At 47.8% G+C, this 13,430-nt stretch overlaps 1 protein-coding gene across 1 annotated transcript; it reads right to left on the reverse strand.

The window, feature by feature from the left end:
• Positions 1 to 4,544: 4,544 nt before the first annotated feature.
• On the reverse strand, positions 4,545 to 12,466 carry LOC117347647. Its single transcript, XM_033918837.1, has 3 exons — positions 12,406 to 12,466; positions 11,293 to 12,309; positions 4,545 to 5,572 (listed from the first exon to the last, which is right to left on the reverse strand). The coding sequence occupies exons 2-3, from the start codon at positions 12,289 to 12,291 to the stop codon at positions 5,189 to 5,191; spliced, it is 1,383 nt and encodes a 460-aa protein (XP_033774728.1). The 5' UTR covers positions 12,292 to 12,309; positions 12,406 to 12,466; the 3' UTR covers positions 4,545 to 5,188.
• Between the last annotated feature and the right edge of the window lie 964 nt (positions 12,467 to 13,430).

The following is a 13,430-nucleotide window of genomic DNA, read 5'->3' on the forward strand; positions in this document are numbered from 1 at the left end:
CATTCATGATCTTTTATGTACAACATACTGAATTATATCTTTATTCGTTTTAAATCATAAACAAGTGTGCAATAATATATCCATTAAAGGTGGCACAGCAGTTAAACATCAGTGACAGTGAGTAAGGATGTGGTTATAGCAGTGAAAAAACATCAGGAGCAAATTAACAGACAGTTTAAGTGAAACAGTAGAAACAACAGTCTGGACCACCAAAAGGAGTGGGGGACATAGACAATTTAAAGTGTATCATCTGTTCATGCACCATGTGTGGAAATCACACATTTTGCTATACGACCTTTGAAAAAGAAAGACCATACACACCCTTCAAATTAAATGAGCAACAGTGGGAGAGAGTGAGATATTGGCAGAGCAGTTAACCAACATCTGTGAGAGTGAGAGCAGTGGTTTCAGAGACAGCACCTGACTGACATTCTGCTGGGGGGGGGACTCTGCTTCTGGGTCCTGCAAAGGCCAACACCTGACTGCCACCATCACGTTTGCACCCTTGTCAACCCATTCTGGGTCCTGCAAAGGCCAACACATGACTGCCACCATCAGGTTTGCACCCCTGTCAACCCATTCTGGGTCCTCATCTTTTTCTGAATCTCATGGCTTCAGAGACAGCACCTGACTGACATTTCTGCTTATGTACTTTCTAGGCCACCAAAAACAAGGGAGGAAATGTACAATTTCAAGTTTTACAAATTTTCCTTAACACAGACGCTTTCCCTGAAGCCGCTCCATCCAAGACACCATCTGACCTTCCCTACGTGAAGGAAAAAGCCTTTGAACACCACCCACAACACCTTGAAAATGTCAAAGCGAGTACAGTATGCTTGAGTGGGTTACCTTGCTCGGCATAAAAAACCTTCACGCTTGGCACATGTCAGAGCAGTGGATACTAGGATAGGTAGGGGTCAGAGGAGGGCTTCAGAGAAGCAGTTAACCAACAGTAGTGGGAGAGAGAGATATTGGCAGAGCAGTTAACCAACATCTGTGGAGTGAGAGCAACAGTTGGCAGAGCAGTTAACCAACAGTAGTGGGAGAGTGAGATATTGGCAGAGCAGTTAACCAACATCTGTGGAGTGAGAGCAACAGTTGGCAGAGCAGTTAACCAACATCTGTGGAGTGAGAGCAACAGTTGGCAGAGCAGTTAACCAACAGTAGTGTGAGAGAGAGATATTGGCAGAGCAGTTAACCAACATCTGTGGAGTGAGAGCAACAGTTGGCAGAGCAGTTAACCAACAGTAGTGGGAGAGTGAGATATTGGCAGAGCAGTTAACCAACATCTGTGGAGTGAGAGCAACAGTTGGCAGAGCAGTTAACCAACAGTAGTGGGAGAGTGAGATATTGGCAGAGCAGTTAACCAACATCTGTGGAGTGAGAGCAACAGTTGGCAGAGCAGTTAACCAACAGTAGTGGGAGAGAGAGATATTGGCAGAGCAGTTAACCAACATCTGTGGAGTGAGAGCAACAGTTGGCAGAGCAGTTAACCAACAGTAGTGGGAGAGTGAGATATTGGCAGAGCAGTTAACCAACATCTGTGGAGTGAGAGCAACAGTTGGCAGAGCAGTTAACCAACATCTGTGGAGTGAGAGCAACAGTTGGCAGAGCAGTTAACCAACAGTAGTGGGAGAGTGAGATATTGGCAGAGCAGTTAACCAACATCTGTGGAGTGAGAGCAACAGTTGGCAGAGCAGTTAACCAACAGTAGTGGGAGAGAGAGATATTGGCAGAGCAGTTAACCAACATCTGTGGAGTGAGAGCAACAGTTGGCAGAGCAGTTAACCAACAGTAGTGGGAGAGAGAGATATTGGCAGAGCAGTTAACCAACATCTGTGGAGTGAGAGCAACAGTTGGCAGAGCAGTTAACCAACAGTAGTGGGAGAGTGAGATATTGGCAGAGCAGTTAACCAACATCTGTGGAGTGAGAGCAACAGTTGGCAGAGCAGTTAACCAACAGTAGTGGGAGAGTGAGATATTGGCAGAGCAGTTAACCAACATCTGTGGAGTGAGAGCAACAGTTGGCAGAGCAGTTAACCAACATCTGTGGAGTGAGAGCAACAGTTGGCAGAGCAGTTAACCAACAGTAGTGGGAGAGTGAGATATTGGCAGAGCAGTTAACCAACATCTGTGGAGTGAGAGCAACAGTTGGCAGAGCAGTTAACCAACAGTAGTGGGAGAGAGAGATATTGGCAGAGCAGTTAACCAACATCTGTGGAGTGAGAGCAACAGTTGGCAGAGCAGTTAACCAACAGTAGTGGGAGAGAGAGATATTGGCAGAGCAGATAACCAACATCTGTGGAGTGAGAGCAACAGTTGGCAGAGCAGTTAACCAACAGTAGTGGGAGAGTGAGATATTGGCAGAGCAGTTAACCAACATCTGTGGAGTGAGAGCAACAGTTGGCAGAGCAGTTAACCAACAGTAGTGGGAGAGAGAGATATTGGCAGAGCAGTTAACCAACATCTGTGGAGTGAGAGCAACAGTTGGCAGAGCAGTTAACCAACAGTAGTGGGAGAGTGAGATATTGGCAGAGCAGTTAACCAACATCTGTGGAGTGAGAGCAACAGTTGGCAGAGCAGTTAACCAACAGTAGTGGGAGAGAGAGATATTGGCAGAGCAGTTAACCAACATCTGTGGAGTGAGAGCAACAGTTGGCAGAGCAGTTAACCAACAGTAGTGGGAGAGTGAGATATTGGCAGAGCAGTTAACCAACATCTGTGGAGTGAGAGCAACAGTTGGCAGAGCAGTTAACCAACAGTAGTGGGAGAGAGAGATATTGGCAGAGCAGTTAACCAACATCTGTGGAGTGAGAGCAACAGTTGGCAGAGCAGTTAACCAACAGTAGTGGGAGAGTGAGATATTGGCAGAGCAGTTAACCAACATCTGTGGAGTGAGAGCAACAGTTGGCAGAGCAGTTAACCAACATCTGTGGAGTGAGAGCAGTAGTGGGAGAGTGAGATATTGGCAGAGCAGTTAACCAACATCTGTGGAGTGAGAGCAACAGTTGGCAGAGCAGTTAACCAACAGTAGTGGGAGAGAGAGATATTGGCAGAGCAGTTAACCAACATCTGTGGAGTGAGAGCAACAGTTGGCAGAGCAGTTAACCAACAGTAGTGGGAGAGTGAGATATTGGCAGAGCAGTTAACCAACATCTGTGGAGTGAGAGCAACAGTTGGCAGAGCAGTTAACCAACAGTAGTGGGAGAGAGAGATATTGGCAGAGCAGTTAACCAACATCTGTGGAGTGAGAGCAACAGTTGGCAGAGCAGTTAACCAACAGTAGTGGGAGAGTGAGATATTGGCAGAGCAGTTAACCAACATCTGTGGAGTGAGAGCAACAGTTGGCAGAGCAGTTAACCAACAGTAGTGGGAGAGTGAGATATTGGCAGAGCAGTTAACCAACATCTGTGGAGTGAGAGCAACAGTTGGCAGAGCAGTTAACCAACATCTGTGGAGTGAGAGCAACAGTTGGCAGAGCAGTTAACCAACAGTAGTGGGAGAGTGAGATATTGGCAGAGCAGTTAACCAACATCTGTGGAGTGAGAGCAACAGTTGGCAGAGCAGTTAACCAACAGTAGTGGGAGAGAGAGATATTGGCAGAGCAGTTAACCAACATCTGTGGAGTGAGAGCAACAGTTGGCAGAGCAGTTAACCAACAGTAGTGGGAGAGAGAGATATTGGCAGAGCAGTTAACCAACATCTGTGGAGTGAGAGCAACAGTTGGCAGAGCAGTTAACCAACAGTAGTGGGAGAGTGAGATATTGGCAGAGCAGTTAACCAACATCTGTGGAGTGAGAGCAACAGTTGGCAGAGCAGTTAACCAACAGTAGTGGGAGAGAGAGATATTGGCAGAGCAGTTAACCAACATCTGTGGAGTGAGAGCAACAGTTGGCAGAGCAGTTAACCAACAGTAGTGGGAGAGTGAGATATTGGCAGAGCAGTTAACCAACATCTGTGGAGTGAGAGCAACAGTTGGCAGAGCAGTTAACCAACAGTATTGGGAGAGTGAGATATTGGCAGAGCAGTGGTTTCAGAGACAGCACCTGACTGACATTTTTCTGGGGGGGGGACTCTGCTTCTGGGTCCTGCAAAGGCCAACACCTGACTGCCATCATCACGTTTGCACCCTTGTCAACCCATTCTGGGTCCTGCAAAGGCCAACACATGACTGCCACCATCAGGTTTGCACCCCTGTCAACCCATTCTGGGTCCTCATCTTTTTCTGAATCTCATGGCTTCAGAGACAGCACCTGACTGACATTCTGCTGGGGGGGGGGACTCTGCTTCTGGGTCCTGCAAAGGCCAACACCTGACTGCCACCATCACGTTTGCACCCTTGTCAGCCCTTTCTGGGTCCTGCAAAGGCCAACACATGACTGCCACCATCAGGTTTGCACCCCTGTCAACCCATTCTGGGTCCTCATCTTTTTCTGAATCTCATGGCTTCAGAGACAGCACCTGACTGACATTCTGCTGGGGGGGGGGACTCTGCTTCTGGGTCCTGCAAAGGCCAACACCTGACTGCCACCATCACGTTTGCACCCTTGTCAACCCATTCTGGGTCCTGCAAAGGCCAACACATGACTGCCACCATCAGGTTTGCACCCCTGTCAACCCATTCTGGGTCCTCGTCTTTTTCTGAATCTCATGACAGCACCTGACTGACATTTCTGCTTATGTACTTTCTAGGCCACCAAAAACAAGGGAGGAAATGTACAATTTCAAGTTTTTCAAATTTTCCTTAACACAGACGCTTTCCCTGAAGCCGCTCCATCCAAGACACCATCTGACCTTCCCTACGTGAAGGAAAAAGCCTTTGAACACCACCCACAACACCTTGAAAATGTCAAAGCGAGTACAGTATGCTTGAGTGGGTTACCTTGCTCGGCATAAAAAACCTTCACGCTTGGCACATGTCAGAGCAGTGGATACTAGGATAGGTAGGGGTCAGAGGAGGGCTTCAGAGAAACTCCTGGGGGAGAGATCCTGAGCACAACAGTTTGCAGGCCTGTAGCTTTCGGGCCACCAAAAGGAGAGGGGGACATAGACATTTCAAAGTGTCTCTCTTGTTCCTGCAGCATATGTGCTTGGGAGACCATATGGACATGTCAAAGCAAATTTCAAATCACAAAGTGCACACAATTGTAGCATAGCAACAGGAAAACCTGAACTTCAACATCAAACTCTACAGTTCCAGATTATGTGCTATACCACGGAGATATTGAAAGAGAGGTGTTTGTCCATATGTTGGCAGCAGCGTTGTTAGTCTTTGCGTCACTCTCACATACGTGCTCTTACTGCTGGGTGGTGCGCGGTTACCAGCCTGGAATCGAGCAAGCAGCTGTTCTGTGTGATCTTGCTCACGCTGTATATGTTCAAGGAGTTTAAAGATGGTTGGATGGTGGCATGCAACAGAGGATTGAAATGCATGGTGCCAACCTTCAACGGAATTATTGGTCCGAGGCAGTCCATCTTCCACACGGGAGCGCATATTCCACAGAGGAATAGGAAAAGGTGGCACCCGTCTCCCATTTGGCCGCAATCTCCCGATGTAATTGTCTTCCCAATAGTCACACACACATAGGTTTCGGCTCTGTAGAAGGCAGAGAGGAGGCAGAGAAGCGAGAGGAGAAGAACAGGGAAGGAAAACTAACAAAACCGGAGGAGAAAGCAGGAGCAGAGGAGGAAGGATCGACTGGGGCAGCGGCGAGAGTAGCTCCGCCCACCCCCGACGTCATCTGAGTAGCGTCCCCTTAAAAGGGGCGGAGCCAACGGCGCCCAGCCGTTCGGCTCTGTAGAAGGCAGAGAGGAGGCAGAGAAGCGAGAGGAGAAGAACAGGGAAGGAAAACTAACAAAACCGGAGGAGAAAGCAGGAGCAGAGGAGGAAGGATCGACTGGGGCAGCGGCGAGAGTTAGCTCCGCCCACCCCCGATGTCATCCGAGTAGCGTCCCCTTAAAAGGGGCGGAGCCAACGGCGCCCAGCCGTTCGGCTCTGTAGAAGGCAGAGAGGAGGCAGAGAAGCGAGAGGAGAAGAACAGGGAAGGAAAACTAACAAAACCGGAGGAGAAAGCAGGAGCAGAGGAGGAAGGATCGACTGGGGCAGCGGCGAGAGTTAGCTCCGCCCACCCCCGACGTCATCCGAGTAGCGTCCCCTTAAAAGGGGCGGAGCCAACGGCGCCCAGCCGTTCGGCTCTGTAGAAGGCAGAGAGGAGGCAGAGAAGCGAGAGGAGAAGAACAGGGAAGGAAAACTAACAAAACCGGAGGAGAAAGCAGGAGCAGAGGAGGAAGGATCGACTGGGGCAGCGGCGAGAGTTAGCTCCGCCCACCCCCGACGTCATCCGAGTAGCGTCCCCTTAAAAGGGGCGGAGCCAACGGCGCCCAGCCGTTCGGCTCTGTAGAAGGCAGAGAGGAGGCAGAGAAGCGAGAGGAGAAGAACAGGGAAGGAAAACTAACAAAACCGGAGGAGAAAGCAGGAGCAGAGGAGGAAGGATCGACTGGGGCAGCGGCGAGAGTTAGCTCCGCCCACCCCCGACGTCATCCGAGTAGCGTCCCCTTAAAAGGGGCGGAGCCAACGGCGCCCAGCCGTTCGGCTCTGTAGAAGGCAGAGAGGAGGCAGAGAAGCGAGAGGAGAAGAACAGGGAAGGAAAACTAACAAAACCGGAGGAGAAAGCAGGAGCAGAGGAGGAAGGATCGACTGGGGCAGCGGCGAGAGTTAGCTCCGCCCACCCCCGACGTCATCCGAGTAGCGTCCCCTTAAAAGGGGCGGAGCCAACGGCGCCCAGCCGTTCGGCGCGCGGCGAAGGCGAGCGGTAAAGGCGCTCGCCTTAGCGAGAGCGCCTTTGCGAAGGGACTTGCAAGGGACGAGTATCTACTATCAAGAACACCGAGGAGGACTGAACGGTAAGGAAGCGACAAACACAGAAGGTAAGGAAGAGACAGACGCCAAAGGAACAAACCCACACATACAATCAAGGTGAAGTAGAGCGGAGACAGCACACACAAAAGAGACAACAAGGCAAGCAACATAAGGAAGCAGCAGGCAAGGGACACAAGCACACACGAGGGAAGCAAGAAATGGAAGCCCAAGGAAGTCAGAAGGTGAGCTTTCCAGTCTTCTGTATCGGCTGCAATATGTATGACTACCTCCCTTCGGGGATCCAGGCATACATTTGCAATCGATGCATGGAGATGGATAACTTGAAATACCAGGTAAGACTACTGGAAGGAACAGTGATGGAACTCGAAGACAGAATCCGAGCACAGGAGAAGATTCTAGTGGAGTACAGCCCAAACGACGAGGTCAAGGAACTAGAAATGTTCATAGAGGAAGCTCATCAGCACCACGTAGAGATCCCAGGGCTGGAAAACTGTACTCAGGAAACCGATGTGAGGAGAGAAGACACCCATGCAAACACAGAAGAAACTGAAGACGAGGTAGGAGACAACCGCACACCAGGAGGAATAGTGAGAGCACAGAAAGACATCGCCCCACCCAAAGAACAGGAAACAATTTCAAGAGTATCATTGGAGGAAGAAGACTGGCCCTACTCCAAGGACGTGGACCTACGCCCCCCAAGGAACTCCCGAATAAAGAAGATGGGGATCATCGTAGGCGACTCCATCATACGACATGTGGACAGCCACACCGCAGGAGGAAGAGAGGACAGAGTTGTCACCTGTCTGCCTGGAGCAAGAGTGAAGGATGTGACCAACAGGATCTCCAGGATCATAGATGGAGCAGGGGGAGAGGACACCGCTGTACTTATCCACGTGGGAACAAATGATGTGAGCGGGCGGAAGTATGACAGGGAAGAGCTGAAGGGCCAGCTCCGCTCACTCGGAAGACAACTGAAGATCAGGGAGGTGAAGGTGGCCTTCTCTGAGATCCTCCCAGTACCAAGAGCGGATGGAAAGAGACAAGGGGAATTGCAAGTAATCAACGCCTGGATGAGACGATGGTGCGAAGAAGAAGGCTTCGACTTCGTGCGCAACTGGACGGCGTTCTGGGGAAAAAGCAAGTACTACAGAAGGGACGGACTACACCTCAACAAGGAAGGAGCAAGAGTTTTGGCAGGCAACATGAAGAAGGCAATCGAGAAGGCTTTAAACTGAAAGATAGGGGAAAGCCGACAGTCGACCACCGGTCGATGGTACGGATAGCAGGATGCCCCGACGAAGAAGCCAAGGACAACTACACCTACACAAGAGAAGACGACCTCACAGCCAATAAGGGAGAAAAAGCAGGAAGGGACAACTCAGACACAGGAGGGGACGACCACACAGCAAACAAGGGTGATAACACAGGAGCAGTAAATGATACCGTAATTGAAACTACAGGGACAGCCAAGAGTAGAAGGTCCAAAAAGGTAACACGAAGGGAACTTAGATGTATGTATACGAATGCTAGAAGTCTGGGTAACAAAATGGGGGAACTAGAGACAATAGCAAGACATGACATATTGGATATCATTGGCATAACAGAAACATGGTGGAATGAAGAAAACAAATGGGACACAGTACTACAGGGATACAAACTGTATAGAAGAGATCGAGTAGGGCAGAAAGGTGGAGGTATTGCTCTATATGTTAAGGAGGGAATAGATTCTGTTGAAATGGTTACAACAGAAATGAAAGAGAAGCTTGAGTCACTCTGGATCAAAATTCCTGGTCAATATGGCGCAGATACGAAAATTGGCCTTTACTATCGTCCACCAGGACAGGCGGAGGAAACTGACTCAGAAATGATGGAGGAAATCAAACAAGAATGCAAGACAGGCAATGTAATTATATTGGGAGACTTCAATTTCCCAGGGATAGACTGGAAACTAGCAACCTCCGACTGCGGCAAGGAAGCCAAGTTCCTGGAGGTGCTAGGGGATTGCTTCCTGGAACAAATGGTAAAAGAGCCGACAAGAGGCAACGCCACCTTGGACTTGGTCCTAAATGGCCTCACGGGACCGATAACAGAAGTGGAAGTCATGGTTCCACTGGGAACGAGTGATCACAATGTAATCAACTTTAAACTTGACATCGGGAAAGGGAAACATGCCAAAACCTTAACCACCACCTTGAACTTTAAAAAGGGTAAATACGATAGCATGAGAGCCATGGTAAAAAAACGACTCGAGAAGATGGTGGACAAACTTGAAACGGTTGATCAGGCATGGACCCTACTGAAAAATACTATCACAGAAGCACAAGATCTCTACATTCCGAGGATTTCCAAAGATCAGAGAACAAAGAGCAAAAGAGAACCGGCATGGCTTACCATACAGGTGAAGGAAGCCATAAAAGAAAAGAAGGACTCTTTCAAAAAATGGAAATGCATAAAGACAACCGAAGCCTGGAACAAACATAAAGATGATCAGAAGAAATGTCACAAGGCGGTGAGGGATGCAAAACAGGAATATGAGGAAAAAATAGCCCAGGAGGCCAAAAACTTCAAGCCCTTCTTTAGATACGTGAAAGGGAAAAAACCTGCAAAAGAGGCAGTGGGACCCCTGGACGACCAGGGAAGAAAAGGGTACATCAAGGAAGATAAACAAATCACAGACAAACTAAATTCCTTCTTTGCGTCCGTCTTTACGAAGGAGGACACCTCAACAATACCTGAAGCGGAGAAAGTGTTTGCAGGAGAAATAGAAGACAGCCTCACCACAGTTGAAGTGGACTTAGACCAGATATACTATCAGATCGACAAACTTAAAAGTGACAAATCCCCTGGACCGGATGGGATTCATCCGAGAGTCTTAAAGGAATTGAAGGTTGAAATCGGAGAGTTATTGCAAAAACTTGCAAACCTGACAATCAGAACTGGACAGATACCGGACGACTGGAGGATAGCGAACGTCACCCCAATTTTCAAAAAAGGATCGAGAGGGGAACCGGGCAACTATAGACCTGTGAGTCTTACGTCTGTCCCTGGCAAGATGGTTGAAGCACTGATCAAGGATAGCATAGTCCGGCACTTGGACGCACATGACTTGATGAAACCCAGTCAACATGGATTCAGGAAAGGGAAATCATGTTTGACGAATTTACTCCAATTTTTTGAGACCGTGAACGAGCAAATTGATAGTGGGAAGCGGTGGACATAATATACTTGGACTTCCAGAAAGCGTTCGACAAAGTTCCACACGAAAGACTTCTCAGGAAACTACAAAGCCATGGCATAGAGGGGGATATACAAAGGTGGATAGGCAAATGGCTGGAAAACCGAAAGCAGAGAGTGGGCATAAATGGGAAGTTCTCCGACTGGGAGAAAGTGACTAGTGGTGTACCCCAGGGCTCGGTACTTGGGCCGATCCTTTTTAATATTTATATCAATGACCTGGAAGAAGGAACATCCAGTGAGATCATCAAGTTTGCAGACGATACAAAACTATGCCGGGCGATCAGATCGCAGGATGATAGAGAGAAACTCCAGAGCGACTTGTGTCGGTTAGAAACATGGGCGGAGAAATGGCAGATGAAGTTCAATGTGGAGAAATGCAAGGTAATGCATTTAGGCAATAAAAATAAGGAATACGAGTATACAATGTCAGGTGCAACTCTGGGGAAGAGTGAACAAGAAAAGGACCTGGGTGTACTGATAGATAGGACCCTGAAGCCGTCGGCGCAATGCGCGGCAGCGGCAAAGAAGGCAAATAGAATGTTGGGCATGATAAAGAAGGGAATCTCGAGTAGATCGGAGAAAGTTATAATGCCGCTTTATAGGGCAATGGTCAGACCACACTTGGAATACTGCATCCAACATTGGTCTCCCTACCTAAAGAAGGATATAAAACTGCTGGAGAGGGTGCAGAGACGAGCAACAAAACTGGTGAAGGGTATGGAGAAACTGGAATACGAGGACAGACTTATAACACTAGGATTGTTCTCCCTTGAGAAAAGGAGACTGCGTGGGGATATGATCGAGACCTTCAAAATACTGAAAGGAATCGACAAAATAGAGCAGAGAAGATTATTTACATTGTCCAATTTGACACGGACTAGAGGACATGTAATGAAGCTAAGGGGGGACAGGTTCAGGACTAATGTCAGGAAGTTCTGCTTCACTCAGAGAGTGGTTGACACCTGGAATGCCCTCCCAGAGGAGATTATGACGGAATCGACCGTCCTAGGCTTCAAGAGCAAACTAGATGCATATCTCCTTAAGAGAGGCATATAAGGATATGGTGGACTATAAATTAAGCCAGGTGTACACCTGGCAGGGCCTCCGCGTGTGCGGATCGCCGGACTTGATGGACCGAAGGTCTGATCCGGAGAAGGCAGTTCTTATGTTCTTATGTCATACACCAGGGTCAGTTCATCTGGTCGACTCTCCTCCAAGGTCTGGAAACACTCAGCAACATCATCCACAGGAACAAAACTTAATGCTAACAGCATTTTGGTGAACATTCTTACTCTCTCCTCATCTCTATAGCTGGCGGTCAGTCCCTCATGTTGAATTCTGCGCCACAATGATTGACCCAGATGGAACAGGCAGCCAGAAACTGTAGCATTGGGAAATACAGTGCGGGCAGCTTGCAGACTTGCTCTCTCAAAGTCCATCAAGATTGTCAATGGTGCCAACGTGTTTCTGGTTTCCAGCAGTTTCCTCAACACACGTTCATAGTCCTCCTCCCTTTTACTGTTCAACAACACGTAGACCATGGGAAGTGCACGATTGTCTACAAATGCATGGATGGTAAAGACTTGGACAAACAAATGGGGGGCAACTTTGAATGTCCCATCCATGAACCAATGTCCATGTTGCTCCAACACCTCAAGATTAGATTCTGTAGTGAAAATGAATATGCGTCTTTCATCATTTTCACCTGAATCCCACAACAGTAATTGTTCACCACGTGTGCTTCTTTGTAGCGGCTCAGGAATTTGTATGTCTCTTATGCACCTGGGATTACCCATTGCTAGATGGCCTGCATTTCTCTTTCTATTAACTGTTCTCTGCATGGAGGTGTATGCAGGCAATAATGTAGCTGCTTCTAAACTTGTACCAGCTGTTGTGCCATGAATGATCTGACGTGGCCTTTCAACCGTAGCCACAGCTCTTTCACGTATGTCTCCCATCATTCGATCAGCTTCAATTCTAGCATTGTTGGGTGCATGCACATGCGCCGTTATCTCAACAGAAGATCCATCAACGAGCCTCTTTCTTCTTCCCACACAGTCACGGCGCACACACCTCCAGGACGTGGATCCGTCTGCCATCACTCGGTCACGCCGATATCGATAGCCCTCATTAACCCAGTGCTCTCTCCCACGCTGTGAAGTTATTACTTCCATGTCTATGTCAAATCACTCCTGAAACCATACAATTAATAACATTATCCTATTTTGACTTGCAATTGATATACAATTGCCTATATCATGAATGCACTACTCAAAAGAACATCATACCTGTAAGACTGGAAGTATATCGATGAAACCCTCAGGAACTGTGGTCGACCTTCAACCCTGAACCAGTACCTGCAAGAATTATAACATGCATGTAAACTTAATGTTCACCCCCCACCAATCTCCAGCACACAAAAAAACATGCAAAGGTCAAATAGGTGAGGTTAGGCCATACATATGTAGAGTTTAGTGCTATGGCACAACACCATATACCTGCAAGGGTGCGATCCCTGTCAGGAAAACACTGAAGATGTCTGTCCTCTGTTGACTGTGGTGTCTTGATTGTAGTCTGTTGATTGTAGTCACCTTCAGTAGTAGATTAGATAAGGTTATTATATACATAGGACATACAAATCCCTATAGGTAAAGTTCAGTGCTATGGCACAACACCATATACCTGCAAGGGTGCGATTCCTGTCAGCAAAACACTGAAGATGTCTGTCCTCTGTTGACTGTGGTGTCTTGATTGTAGTCTGTTGATTGTAGTCACCTTCAGTAGTAGATTAGATAAGGTTATTATATACATAGGACATACAAATCCCTATATGTAAAGTTCAGTGCTATGGCACAACACCATATACCTGCAAGGGTGCGATTCCTGTCAGCAAAACACTGAAGATGTGTGTCCTCTGTTGATCGTGGTCTCTTGAATGTCCTCTGTTGATTGTAGTCACCTTCAGTAGTAGATTAGATAAGGTTATTATATACATAGGACATACAAATCCCTATATGTAAAGTTCAGTGCTATGGCACAACACCAGATACCTGCAAGGGTGCGATTCCTGTCAGCAAAACACTGAAGATGTGTGTCCTCTGTTGATCGTGGTCTCTTGAATGTCCTCTGTTGATTGTAGTCACCTTCAGTAGTAGATTAGATAAGGTTATTATATACATAGGACATACAAATCCCTATATGTAAAGTTCAGTGCTATGGCACAACACCATATACCTGCAAGGGTGCGATTCCTGTCAGCAAAACACTGAAGATGTGTGTCCTCTGTTGATTGTAGTCACCTTCAGTAGTAGAT

The sequence above is a fragment of the Geotrypetes seraphini genome, chromosome 13 (genome assembly GCF_902459505.1).
Source record: "Geotrypetes seraphini chromosome 13, aGeoSer1.1, whole genome shotgun sequence".
NCBI classification, from domain to species: domain Eukaryota; kingdom Metazoa; phylum Chordata; class Amphibia; order Gymnophiona; family Dermophiidae; genus Geotrypetes; species Geotrypetes seraphini.